This window comes from Pantherophis guttatus, chromosome 2 (genome assembly GCF_059756535.1).
Source record: "Pantherophis guttatus breed Tessera chromosome 2, ASM5975653v1, whole genome shotgun sequence".
NCBI classification, from domain to species: domain Eukaryota; kingdom Metazoa; phylum Chordata; class Lepidosauria; order Squamata; family Colubridae; genus Pantherophis; species Pantherophis guttatus.
In genome coordinates, this window is record NC_142064.1 from 35,175,869 (window position 1) to 35,189,500 (window position 13,632).

At 39.1% G+C, this 13,632-nt stretch overlaps 1 protein-coding gene across 3 annotated transcripts in view; it reads right to left on the bottom strand.

The window, feature by feature from the left end:
- SV2C (synaptic vesicle glycoprotein 2C) overlaps positions 1-13,632 on the bottom strand; it is a 61,068-nt gene that overhangs the window by 35,834 nt on the left and 11,602 nt on the right. The window contains exons 1-2 of one of the 3 annotated variants that reach the window (XM_087885774.1): positions 5,283-5,444; positions 4,517-5,189 (exon numbers count right to left, since the gene is read on the bottom strand). In XM_087885774.1, coding sequence (XP_087741900.1) covers positions 4,517-5,099 — 583 coding nt within the window. In that variant the 5' untranslated portion in view covers positions 5,100-5,189; positions 5,283-5,444. Of the gene's footprint in view, positions 1-4,516; positions 5,190-5,282; positions 5,445-13,632 lie in introns of those variants that run through there. The other 2 variants (XM_034441102.3, XM_034441101.3) reach the window with 2 other exon arrangements.

Here is a 13,632-nt window from a genome sequence, read left to right on the forward strand (position 1 = left end):
CTGAGTCCCATCTGATCGGGAGGGAATGGGGATTTTGCAGTAACCTTCCCCTGGAGTGGGGAGGGAATGGAGATTTTACAGTATCCTTCCCCTGCCATTCCCATCAAGCCATACCACACCCACCAAGCCACACCTACAGAACCGGTAGTAAAAAAATTTGAAACCCACCACTGATCTATACCACAGGTGGCAGAGCTTACAGTAACAAGAACCCTGTCTATTTTCTCAGGATTGACCAGCTTAAACTAGATGTCCTTTGGTCACATCCACAAGATCCATTAGCTAGGGTCTTAATTTTTTTTCTTTATCATAAAGTTTTATACAGATCATTTGAACATTGAGTTTGGTAAGATATGGGGTTTTTTTTTTTAAAAAAATGTTGCTATTCCTTCTAATCCTTTCAAGTCCTACTATGCTGTCTCATTATGATCCCCAGAGGGATCAGTAAAGAACACTACATCAAGAACATTTACTCTCAACAGGGTCATAGATGGGAAGATCACCCCAGACATGTAGCAAAGAACTCCAGACAATCTATTTCAGGCAGCATCTATATGTGAAAATTGTGAAAACAGATGCTCACCTTAGTGACAATAGCAAAGGCAATTTGATATTTGATACTACACCGGAGAAGCCATCGTAACTTTGAACAATGCTCATAGGTCAAGGATAACCTGCACTTTTTTTTCACCTGAGCACCACAAGAGTAGCTGTGGAAACAGTCCACACTGATTTGCTATCAGCTAGCCAACATGCAAAAAGTGATAGGGAAGATTATTTTTTACAAAATGAACACCTGAACACAAAATCCAATACAGCAAAAATGACAAAAGTCAGAAACTTTGTTCTTACCCTGAGAAGTTGGACAAAGAAGAGGCAATCCTATTGGGTTCTTTTAAATGTTTTAAAACAGAGGGTGGCTGTTTATTTATTTATTCATTCAATTTGCATAATCACCCATCTCATAATTGCAACTGGGCAATTTATATAGTTAAAAACAACCCAAATAATGCAACCAATAACCAAAACATGGAAGAACCTTTTAAAGCAAATTAAAACCAAAATTAAACCCAACAAGCATAAAAAGCAAGCGCAAGTTAATCAGTATAACAATCTAGCAGTTTTCAAACCAAAGTGGATAAAAATCAATTTAAAAAAAAATTTAATTGGATTTTTTAAATTTAAATCGGATTTTTTTTTATTTTTATCAGATTTATTTTAATAAAATGCTTTTGGAGTAAAAATCTATCTAAAGATAGTTTTCTATTTAAGATACATTAATAATTTAGTTTATTCAGCATGAAATGGAGCTTAGTTATGTAGCATGAGGCTGTATATTCTGCAATATTGGGACTGTTGGTGAGTCAACAGCGGGTCAGAGGAGGAGCTGTTGTGGGACAGAGATGACAGTTGCTCTTTAAAAATTACCGTATTTTTTGGAGTATAAGACGCATCGGAGTATAAAACGCACCTACCTTTTTTGGTGAGGAAAAGAAGAAAAAGAAATCTCCCTCTGCCTCTGCTCAATTTTGCCTCATTGCAGCAAACAGCAAATAGCCTGCTTTACTTTCATTTTTGTTTTCAGCATAGCTTGATTAGTACAAGGAAAAAAAAATCTGCTCCAGCAATTTACCTCTTTGTAGCAAGCAGCAGAGCCCTGCGCAAAACAGCTGAGAGCAAATCAGCTGAGAATCGGGAGGCTGATCCAATCAACTTGTGCTAATTAGGCTGTGCTGAAGCTGAAAAGGAGCTGTTTTTTCTTGCTGTTTTCTTGCAAGGAGGTAACTGCTGCCAGGCAGAGGCCAAAGGGTGGGGGCCAGTGGATGGGCGGGGCTACATTCGGTGTATATAACGCACCTAAACTTTCACCCCCTTTTAGGGGGGGGAAAAGGTGCGTCTTATACTCTGAAAAATATGGTATGATTTAAATCGAGTTGATTTAAATCAAGCCTTTTTACTAATGATTTAAATCGACTTGATTTAAATCAAATCCACCCTGTTTCAAACCATAACTAGATCCACAAATTCACTAATGCAACTATGTCATTAGAGCTTTTTGAAAGGCAAGCAGGTCTGGGACAAATCTAACCTGGAGGGAGAGGGATGTTCCAAAGGACAAATAATCTTGGGGCCCTTGAGACTCATGACAAGCCATTTCTCCCAGGCCTGATAGGATGAATAGATGTAACTGAGGAGAAATAATCCCTTAAATAACCGAGCCCCATGCAATACTGTATATACTGGCTACCTAAAAACTGGTATTCCTTAACTATTGTCAAGTCCCAGGCTTTAGACTCTAATCCTAAAAAAGCAGCTCCAGATGAATCTCTGGAATGTCAGCCTCAGAGAACTCCAAACCAAGAATCATCCGAGATTGCCGAATACAGAATAACAGAGTTGAAAGGGACCTTCTACTCCAACCCCCTGCTCAGGGAGGAAACTGTATACTATTTCAGACAAATGGTTGTCCAATCTCTTCTTAAAAACCTCCATTTAAAGCACCCCCAACTTCTGAAGGCAAGTCGTTCCATGATCAATTGTTCTCATTTTCAGAAAAAAATTCCTTAGTTCCAGGTTGCTTCTCTCCGTCATTAGTTTCCATCCATTGCTTCTTGTCTTGCCTTCAGGTGCTTTGGAGGATAAGTTGATCCATTCTACTTTGTGGCAGCACCTGAGATATTAGAACACTGCTATCATGTCACTCCTAGTCCTTCTTTTCATTAAGCTAGACATACCCAATTCCAGCAACCATTCTTTATCCAGTATGTTTTAGCTTCCAGTCCCCTAATCATCTTTGTTGCTCTTCTCTGTACTCTTTCCAGAGTCTCAATGTCTGATCAAACACAGGCACTGTCAGGACAGCTGGAGCAGTCAGGTGATGAAGCATGGCCTCCAAACCAGTGGTGGGTTCCTCCCGGTTCGGTCCGGTTCAGCCAAGCCGGTAGTGGTGATGATATGACATCACCGAACCGGTTCTCTCCCACCCCCCCACCCCCACGTTATTCTTACCTTTTATTTGGTCCCACCCCCAATCTATTGCTGCCTCCTGAGTCCCAGCTGATGACTAGAGGGAAAAAAACTGTTTAAACTCTTGCCGTGGGGCTTCAAAGGGCCGTCCTACAGCTGATCAGTGTTAAAAGCAAACAAATGAGTCGGGTCGTAAGTGCGAGGACTGGTCGTAAGTGCGAGGACCTTCCATAAATGACTCTGACCGGCTAGCCACGCCCACCTAGTCACATGACCTCCAAGCCACGCCCACAAAATAAGCCACGCCCACAGAACCAGTAGTAAAAAAATTTAGAACCCACCCCTGCTCCAAACCTTTGGACTTAGTGGACAGAGCAGAGAACAGAAGAAAGACACTCAAAGATGCCAAGCAAGAGGGAAACTATCTTAATTTAGCTGGTTGCAGCTAAGTGAAAGCAAGTGTATACATAACCGAATACATAGTTTGTACATATGGGCCAAAATTACATTACATTACATCCCCACATAGACAGTAAGGGTCTAATACTCTTCTGAAAATCCACCTTTTGGAAAATGCAGATGAATTCTTTTTCTGTTTTATTATTTTATCAAAATATAAAATACTGAAGTACAAGAAAAAAATTAAAATAATGGGAAAATAAGGAAGGGAAATGGAAGAGAGAAAAGTAGAAGGGGGAAAAAAAGAAAAACATTGATTTCCTACTCCTTTTGTACAGTAGAATAAGTACTAATATAAAATCTCAACTTTTTATTTTTATATAATAGTATATACTAGCCATTTCTATAAAAACAAATCTATCTAATCAGCAAAAATCAAAGTTTCATTTTCCCCCCACTTCAAATACAAAGTCCAAAGGCAATTTCCAAACAGAAACAAAATTAATTGTGTTCTTTTCTTTGATCAAAGCAGTCAATTTAGCCATTTCTGCTAACTCTGTCAACTTTTGCAGCCATTCGTCCATTGTGGGAATTAAAGTGCCCTTCCATTTTTGTGCATAAAGTAATCTTGCTGCCATCAACATATATAATATCAAATTTTTTTCAAATATTTTATCCAAAGAGATTCTAAAATCTCTTCCTTCATGCAGCATAACAGGTTGTGTGGTTTTTCACTTCTGGGTGGAAAGAAGAGTTGATTCCTTTGATTGTTGTTGTAACAGATCAATTTAGTACCAGCTTCTTTGCCTTTGAACTTTGCCTGATTTACCCTTCACAATATACTGCAGAATAAGGCATTTTCTAATTTCTCATTACAATACCTTATATACTTGTTTTTATGCTTCATAGCCTAGCCGTATATTTATTCAAGACATTTACACCTTAGCTTTCAATTTTAAGCACCTGGACAATTAGGAACAATTTGTTTTTTTGCTCGTCTTAATGCAGATGAAAAGAAAAACACAACTTTTTTTTTTGTCCTACCAAAATAGAAACCATGGGAGCATCTTACATATGTTCAAATAGGTATCTAGATAGCATTGGTCTAATTTATTATGATTCAGTGTGACAGACTAGAAGTAACACTCACCAAGCCATCCTGATCCAGAGTTGGGGATGCACAAATCTGTCTCAGCACTGGGCAATACAAATCCAACCACAAAAACCTCTACTCCGTCTGCCATTAGTGCCATTCCAAGGACAAAAAAGAGGGCCCACTGAAAACGTCCATGCCCACATTCTTGAATGATTAACTCATATTGCTGTGCTAGCTCTTCTTCATCAGCTTTTCGCTCTGTCTCCAATTCACTTCGATCCTTGTAAACATCTGTGGTTTGCTGTCCTAAAGCTGCAGTTCTATCTTTGTTCTGGGCTGTACTTGGGATTCCTTGATATTCTCCCTCATAAATCTCATCATCTTCGTCATGTCCTTCAGTTGCTTCACTTGATCCTTCGTCTTCATTTCCTTCTCCTTCATAATTTCCATCTTGGCTATAATAATCATTTTCTTCTTCAGCCTGGAATCTATTGTAAGATCTTTCAGTGTAGCCATCTTGAGCTCTATCTACTGCTCGGTTTGCTTTCCTTACTGCCTGTTTTTTGGCCTCTTTGGCAATGTCCTGAGCCCCTTTTGCTAATAAAACCCTATCGTCCATCTCATAAGCTCTATCCATTGTCTACTTATCAAGGTGTATTCACTATAGTTCTGTTGCTGGATAACAACAACGGGGAATTCCAAACCACCTTCAGTTTCAAAACAAAACCTAAAAAGAAGAAGAAAGTAAATTAAAGTTGTTTATTCTTAAGAGAATCACACAAAAGATTTAAAATGATTCCTGCTTAGGAAACATATCTACCCATTTCCCATAGGTTAAAACATACTAATTTACAGATGGCTGGTGCAATACAGAAATGCTCTTGCACACAACAGACATCAGATGTCATAGATAAAAGGATCAAGTGTCCTACAAAAGAGGCAAGTATTTTTCTCTCAAAAGCACTGAATAACTTTCTGCACTAAAAGAAGATCAAATTTCAGCATAGTTTAGAGGGAGTTGCTAAGGGAGGGAGTTTCTGTTCCAAGCCTGCAACTTGCTTTCCCTCCAGCATATTTCCATTGTTGAACACTAATCATCCAATCATGCAAAGGCGAAGCTGTATGTAACTCTCTGCCATCTTGCATACAGAACCCATAAATTTAGCATCTGTTCAGACTTTAGGTTTATTGCACAGCACATCAAGAACAGACCCCTTTCCCATTCATCTCATGCTAAAAATATATGCCCATCGGCCTAAAATTAGATGTCAAATATACCGAAATGAAATCTAGTATGTATTTGATTTTTTGCACCATAAAATCAAGTCACACAGAGATTTCAGGTTGCATTATCCTTAATAATCATTACACGCTTAGTTATTTCGTCTAGAAGAGATTAATGACACTTGAAGACCAATAGAATGAAGGCAATCCAATTAGACAAAAAGCCAAACTCCTCTCCAAGGACTCTCACTTTAGTCCTAAATGCTATTATCAAAATGATTTAGCAATTCTGCTAAAAGGAAAAGGGATGGAATTGTCACTACACAGTGCCATTTTCCAATGATTAAGTGTTCACATATTCACTGCAGCACACTCATGAATGGAGCATCTTTGATTTAAAATCTGCCTGACATTGTTCCAAAACATCTCATGAAAATGATACTGTAAAAAACTAACCCCAGCAGTCTCAAGGGTTATATTTTATCACCTCTGTAAAAGCAATGCGATTTCATACATTCAGAACTGAAAGCTAACAAGAAAACACAAAGAAAGTAAAAGAAAGAAGAGAACGGTATCTTTGCAAAATGTGTAATTATTATTGGGGGAGGGTTATTCCTTCACTGCTTCCGAGTCCATTTCTTTTCATTCATTAAGATTACTCAATTCAATTGCATGTCTAGAATGCAATTGCAAAAATCTCCATAATTTATTTTAATCATACTCTGCATCATAAGGTAAAAGTAAAGGTTCCCCTCGCACAAATGTGCTAGTCGTTCCTGACTCTAGGGGGCGGTGCTCATCTCCGTTTCAAAGCCGAGATCCAGCGCTGTCTGAAGATGTCTCCATGGTCATGTGGCCGGCATGACTTAACGCCAAAGGCACATGGAACGCTGTTACCTTCCCACCAAAGGTGGTCTCTTATTTTTCGACTTGCATTTTTTACATGCTTTCAAACTGCTAGGTTGGCAGAAGCTGGGACAAGTAACGGGAGCTCACCCCGTTATGCGGCACTAGGGATTCGAACTGCTGAACTGCCGACCTTTTGATCGACAAGCTCAGCGTCTTAGCCACTGAGCCACCGTGTCCTCTACTCTGCATCATGCCAGCCCTTAATATGAACAGAGGCTAAGATACAAAACACGTCCTAAGTGGTACCTGTGAACATTTGATTTGGAACACCTGTTTGTAGCAGATAGACACTGAAACAATAGTCACATAAGTAAAGGTTTCTAGATACGTTAGGTGACTAACATCTTAACTGATGCTTTTCTACCAGAAGCATAAGATACACATCTATAGTCATTCTGTTTATAACTCTCTGGCCTTTTCCTCCTCTTTTCAATCTTTCAAATCTTACTTGTTAAATTACTTTTAGAGTTCTATTAATTTTCCTATTAATTTGATGTAATTGATTGAGGCATGAAAGCTGTTTAGAAAAACTAAATCAAGAGAGTAATCTTCCTTTACTTTCTTGCTTTAGTTTTTCTAAACAGCTTTCGTGCCTCAATCATTAATTCTTAATGAATTAATTATGAATATATTGACCTAATAGAATCAAACAGCTTATAATATCCTAGTTGAAAAATTAGGGGTTGGGAAGAGAAAGGTGAAACCCCACCCGTGCCAGCTTCCCAGGAAGATATCCTGCAACTTGGAATAGGTGTAATTTTTTACCTTGCAACTAAATGACTTTGGAGAAGGGATTAATTAGGACTGGAGGAAAATATCTTCTGATCCTTATTGATCACCAAGCACTCTCTGAGTTCTAAAAACCATCAGTAATCTTATCTATATTAAGTTAAATGTCCAATAATTTATATTCTGTGCTCCAGAGTAAATGCCCAAGGGTATCAAGACTTAAAGGCCCAAGAAAACACTCAACTATTTGCCACAATAGCACTTATGGAAAGGATCTTCAAATTTATAATTCAGTGGGGTGTGTGTGTGTGTTTGAGCTCTGGCAGCTCAAGAATCTGGACAAGGATTTGCAGTTTTTTTGGCAAGATTTCAAAAGTCATTTGCCATTGACTGTTTCCTAGGGCTGAGAGCAGGGGTGGGTTCTACTTACCTTTACTACCGGTTTGCAACGGGAGCGCATGCACACGCACACTTCTGCACAGATCACCCATGATGTTGTTGTGGCAGGTGGGCGGAGCCTCCTGCCGGTTTTACTACCGGTTCTATAGAACCGGACAGAACCAGGAGCAACCCACCACTGGCTGAGAGAATGTCTAGCTCAAGATTATCCAAATAGCTTTGTGCTTAAAGGGAAACTAGAATTCACAGTCCCTGTTTCTAGCCTGATGCTTTAGCCAGTACTTCTGGCCCTCTAATTCCTTTCAGACTTTCTAGTTATATTTATATGATCATATATGTAGTCTAGGGTACCGTCCATATATTCCAAATTACAATTTTCCTTAATCCAGCAGCATAACCGTTTGTGTTGTGACCCCGACTCCCGAGCCTGTCCTAACAGAGGAAGGGGACTCAGAAGGTGGTGGGGAGGATCTGACAAGGCCTCCCTCTCCAGGACCCTCCTCTCTGGCAATGCCTCAGGTTTCATCCGAAGACCAAAAGGAACAGCCTGGGATATGCCAGGAGGAAAGCATATCGGAACAACAACAGACAGGGAGCGAGGATGATGAATCCTGGCTTGATCCCAGGCAGCATTGGAGGGAGAAGCGTGCGCAGCAATGAAAGAGGCGTGGGAGGGCCAGAGATTGAGCTGAGTCATTGAGCCACACCCCACAAGGAATAAAAGGGGGTGTGATTGCTCTTCAGACTTTGTGATGGTCAAAGTTAAAAACCTGAGAGTCACATCACGTTACCTGGAATCTGGCTTGTACATATTTGGATTGGACCTTGGCTAACTCTTGCTTCGTGGATTACTTTTTGCTACTGGACCGGACTGAGGATGAACTCCCTCTTGCTTACTGTGAGTGAAAACTGACTTGGCAGGCATTGTGCAGTTTACTGCCAAAACTCTTATCTGCAAGGGTTTCTAGTCTGATTGCTTAATAAAAACTTGGCAGGCGTGCCTGGTTGTGTGTTTGCCTGTGTGGGGAAGGGGGACAGAACAGGTTGTAGTCCAAAATATCCAGAGGCACTCATTGGTAAATGTGGCACATAACTGTGAAGCTCTTCCACTTTTGCAAACCAAATTATTTCTATTCCACTTTATTTCAAAATTGCTAATGCAACTTCTAGAAAATCTGAATTTGTAGAATCATGCTCAGGAAACATGACTACAGAAAATACTTTTAAATTTGCTTTGAATTGATTTTGCTTTTCCTTTGGGAGTGATTAATGAAGAAAGCAGAGAGCGAGCATGTTTTACCAAAATGAAGAAGAATGAGGTATGATTTAATACAGGCAATGTGATATACCTTATCCTATCTATATTCTAATAAACCTGGCTGTTTAGTCTAGTACTCAAGATTCACCTGTTTAGTTTTTGGTGTACACACAGGTGGCAATAATACTTAGCAATATTTTTGCACATGAAATTAGAATACCCTGATATCAGGTATGTCTGTTCCACCAACATACCTGATATCAGGGGTGAAATGCTACCTGTTGGTGTCGGTTCACCAGAACTGGTAATAAAAAAATGCTTTAAAAACTAAAAAAAAAAAAAAGTTCCGAGGATCGTGCAGCACAGCTGATTGTCTGAATTTTTTTAAAAAAAAATTGCATTTTTTTACTACCGGTTCGGGTGAATAGGTAGTAAAAAAATGCTTTAAAAAGGTTTAAAAAAGGTTCCGACAATCAGCTGTGACAATAAGCTGTGCAGCACTATGGTTGGAACTTTTTTTTTTACTTTTTAAAGCATGTTTTTAATACCTATTGCCCGAACCGGTATGTGTAAAGTGTGATAGTTTGTTTTTGAGCTCTCTATGACTTTGTGAGTTTCCTGCTTGTTGCAGGGGCCATTTTGTGTGAAGTCCAGCTGCTTTTGCATTGTGTGTGAGTCAGTTGTGTAGCTTTTGTGTTATTTTTATGTAAAGTGTGATAGTTTATTTTTGAACTCTATGACTCTGTGAGGTTCCTGCTTGTTGCAGGGGCCATTTTGTGTGAAGTCCAGCTGCTTTTGCATTGTGTGTGAGTCAGTTGTGTAGCTTTTGTGTTATTTTTATGTAAAGTGTGATAGTTTATTTTTGAACTCTATGACTCTGTGAGGTTCCTGCTTGTTGCAGGGGCCATTTTGTGTGAAGTCCAGCTGCTTTTGCATTGTGTGTGAGTCAGCTGTGTAGCTTTTGTGACAATTTGTGTGTAAAGTGTGATAGTTGGTTTTCTCAGTCACATGACCAAGCCACACCCATCCAGTCACATGACCAAGCCATGGCCACCCAGTCACATGACCACCAAGCCACACCCACAGAATGGGTAGGGAAAATTTTTGAATTTCACCATTGTCTGATATGACTGAAGTAACATCCCTTGTAAATTTCCATGGTAATTTAAAAGGAGCTTTTTTTCTCTTGGATAATGGTATGGAGCAAGGGTCCTCAACCTTTCCGACCTCAGGGACCACTAAATTCATAATTTAAAATCCCGCGGACCACTAATATGATCTGCCTAATGACCGGCTGGGTGGGCGTGGCTAGGTGGTCATGTGACTGGGTGGGCATGGCCAACTCGGTGTCACTTGCATCGAGGGGCGCCTCACCAGCCTCTACTCAACCCTCCCCTCCAAGCCACTCCTTGCCTGCCCACCCGGGCTCCTTAGGGCCCCAACAGGAAGCAGTTGTTGGAGCTAAGCAGCCACCATGAGAAAGAGTTGGCAAAACAGCTCAATTCAAATTGGATCTGACCAAGGAGGCTCAGCAGAAGCACCTCATTGAGGACTAGGAGCATAGGCTTTCCAAGCAGAGGGAAGACCTGTGGGAGTGCAAGGCCAGGTACCAGCGCCTGGAGGCTCAGCGGGCTGAGATGGTCAGCCAGTTCCAGGCCATGATTCAGTCCTACTGGATCAAGGCCCTCTGGCTCTTCACCACCAGCGGCACTTCCGCCCAGCCTTCGCCCAAAGTTCCACACCAGGAGGCTGAAGCAGACCCCAAGTCGGAATTTCTGCCCTCCTCCGACCCGCACAAAAAGACCCCGAGGGGGAGACTCTCTGCAGCAACACAAACGTTCATTGCACATATCCAGCCCAGGGGCTGTAGGACCCAACTTAGTGCAAGATAAAAAATGCAAATAATTTTTCTGCGGACCACCAGAATTTTCTCGTGGACCACCAGTGATCCATGGACCACCTGTTGGTGACCGCTGGTATGGAGTGTTTATAAAAATAGATTGATTGCATGTGGAAATACATTTGTTATATATCTCAACTCCTCTCTTTTCAGTTTATTTGAAGAAGGGATAACAACAATTCTTTCATTAAAGACCTTTGGAGTAATGCCACAATTCCTTAAAATTTTAAAAAGTGATTTCCAGACAAATCTCCTTCCGATATCTCTGTCCATATTTCTAGTGATTATTTCAGTGGGTACAAAGGAATTGAATGACATGGAAATGTGTTCCTTAGAATGAATGATAATATGAACAGAGTAAGCACATCAGGGAATGCATTAGTTGTTCTGTATATAGAAGTGAATATTGCACTTGAAATAGGCAAACTCCTTTTCTTTAGCTAAAGAATATGGCTAAAGAATGGCTTCACTACTAAACAAAAAGGTTATGTAAGAGACTGTTAAACATATAGCAAAATAATTTGGGTACAAAGCTATTTTCAAACTGATGGTTTAATGTGATTTACTCTGATTTTATCAAAATTAATGATTCTTGGCAGTTTTCTTTCTGATAAGCCTACATATTGAATCATCTGTATAATACACTTAGTTTGCTTAACAAGGCCTTCAAAATACTGCTACATTTAGATTGAGAGTTACTCTAAATAAATGTACACATAGTGCTTTAAATATATAGTTTAAAATTTAATCAAAGGTCTTCTTCAACAGAATTCACTTTAGAGTTAAGGTTGTTTTTTTCAAGGTAGCTTTTGCAAGACAAAAGAGATGGAAGATAAAAGGAGGAACAGAACAGACTGTTCTGGGCGGCTTACACCAAAGACAGTATACTAAATAGCATACAGTATTGCCCCCAACAATCTGGGTCCTCATTTTACCCACCTCGGAAGGATGGAAGGCTCAGTCAACCTTGAGCCAGTGAGATTTGATCCGCTGCTCTGCTGAACTAGCAGTCAGCTGAAGTAGCTGCAGTACTGCACTCTAACCACTGCGCCACCTTGGCTCTTTTATATTGCTTCAGCCAGGTATAAAGTATATCCTCTTACATTATCAAGAAAAAATCTTGTTGTGTTAGAGTCAATATGCAAATTCTTTTCCCCCCTCTATACCATGCATAAAATATTTCTAAATGCATTAAGGAATGGCCATTTCATCATTCTTATTAAAATCTATAGTTTAAGGGTGAAATGACTAAAACTAGAAAAATAAATTAATCTTTTTTCGGTAACCGTTAATAATACAAAGACACCAAACAAAGTATGTTTAATAATACATTGAACTGAATGTATAGAGTGTTTATTCCATTAGTCACAAACTAAATATTTTAACAACTTAAACAGCTGGCTTTATTTAATTAAGTTACCCAAGCCTTGCTTTGTGTACAGGCAGTCCTTGACTTATGACCATAATAGAGCCTGGAATTATAGTCATCACAAGTCATGCCAAATGCTAAGTGTCTCATCATGTGACTGACATTATTTTTAATCTACTAGTTCAACATTTTTCTCATCCTTTGACCACTATAATTTCTTCAGCTTTACAGCACTCCTTCTTTCAATCTCACCATACTGCACATTTTTCCCAAATAATTATATTCTTCGATAATTAAAAGACAGTGATGATGTTGTTGCCTGCTAAGATATGCAGCCTATTTGCCTCATGTTATTTATGGTAATTAAAAAGCACCAGAGAGTAGATAAATAGTTGTCACCCGGGAAATCAGAAGATCCTGAGATGTTTCCCAGCATTATTACCTCCAGATACATAGATCACTATATATATACTGGACTCCCATTAGATAAGGCAGGAGTTTCATTTTCAGACATCTGGAGGCTGTTTGCTAACAAAGCTTAGGTCAACAGCTAAGTTGCTTTTCTAGATGAAAAAGCCAAAAATCAAAAGCTTGATGGAATTAGCCTACAAATTTTAATTAAGTAATCCATCCTCAACAATAATACAGAGATAAAGGTAATTACAAGGATTAATCAAGCTTTAACACAGAAGAACAGCCGTTTTTAATTTTAATCTTTGCTCGCTAAAACTATCTTCCCCAGAATTCCTACTCCTACTCCTTTTGCCTTATATATGAGAGTTTATCACTTGCTTGATAGCAACTCTGCACTGACAAAATGGGAAATTAAAATATAGTACATTCTAGAATTGATATTCTAAATACAGTATCAGATGAATTCTCTCACTTAGCAATGGGATATAAGAAAATTTAAAAATGAGCACACACACACACACAAAATAAAATACATTTGAAATAAACACTCAAGTGAAAAGGACCTGAACTTGTGGTCAGAACCAACAGCAGATGACCAAGATATTCAATTCAATGGGCATTAAAAAAAAGTCTCAAGAAATATATTTACAAACTTCAAATTTATACTTATCTTTTGGATTTTATGTCACTGAGTCCTTTTGACATGATCTTTGTGGCTTCCCATGAACAAGAAGAAGGTACTACTGAATAGCTGCAACTTTATTAGGTGATTCTATGTATAAGCAAAGTGCTAAATATGTCTCCCAGTCAAGAAAAATGAGCAATTTCTTACAAGTTTTAATTTCTCCCCTTTGACAATTTGGCATTTTCATAATAACTAGTTACAGGTACTGTTCTTGAATTAAATTACTTCTGCTTCTAAGCAGCCCCTTAGATGCAAAAAAAAAAAAAAAAAGTATGTGGATATA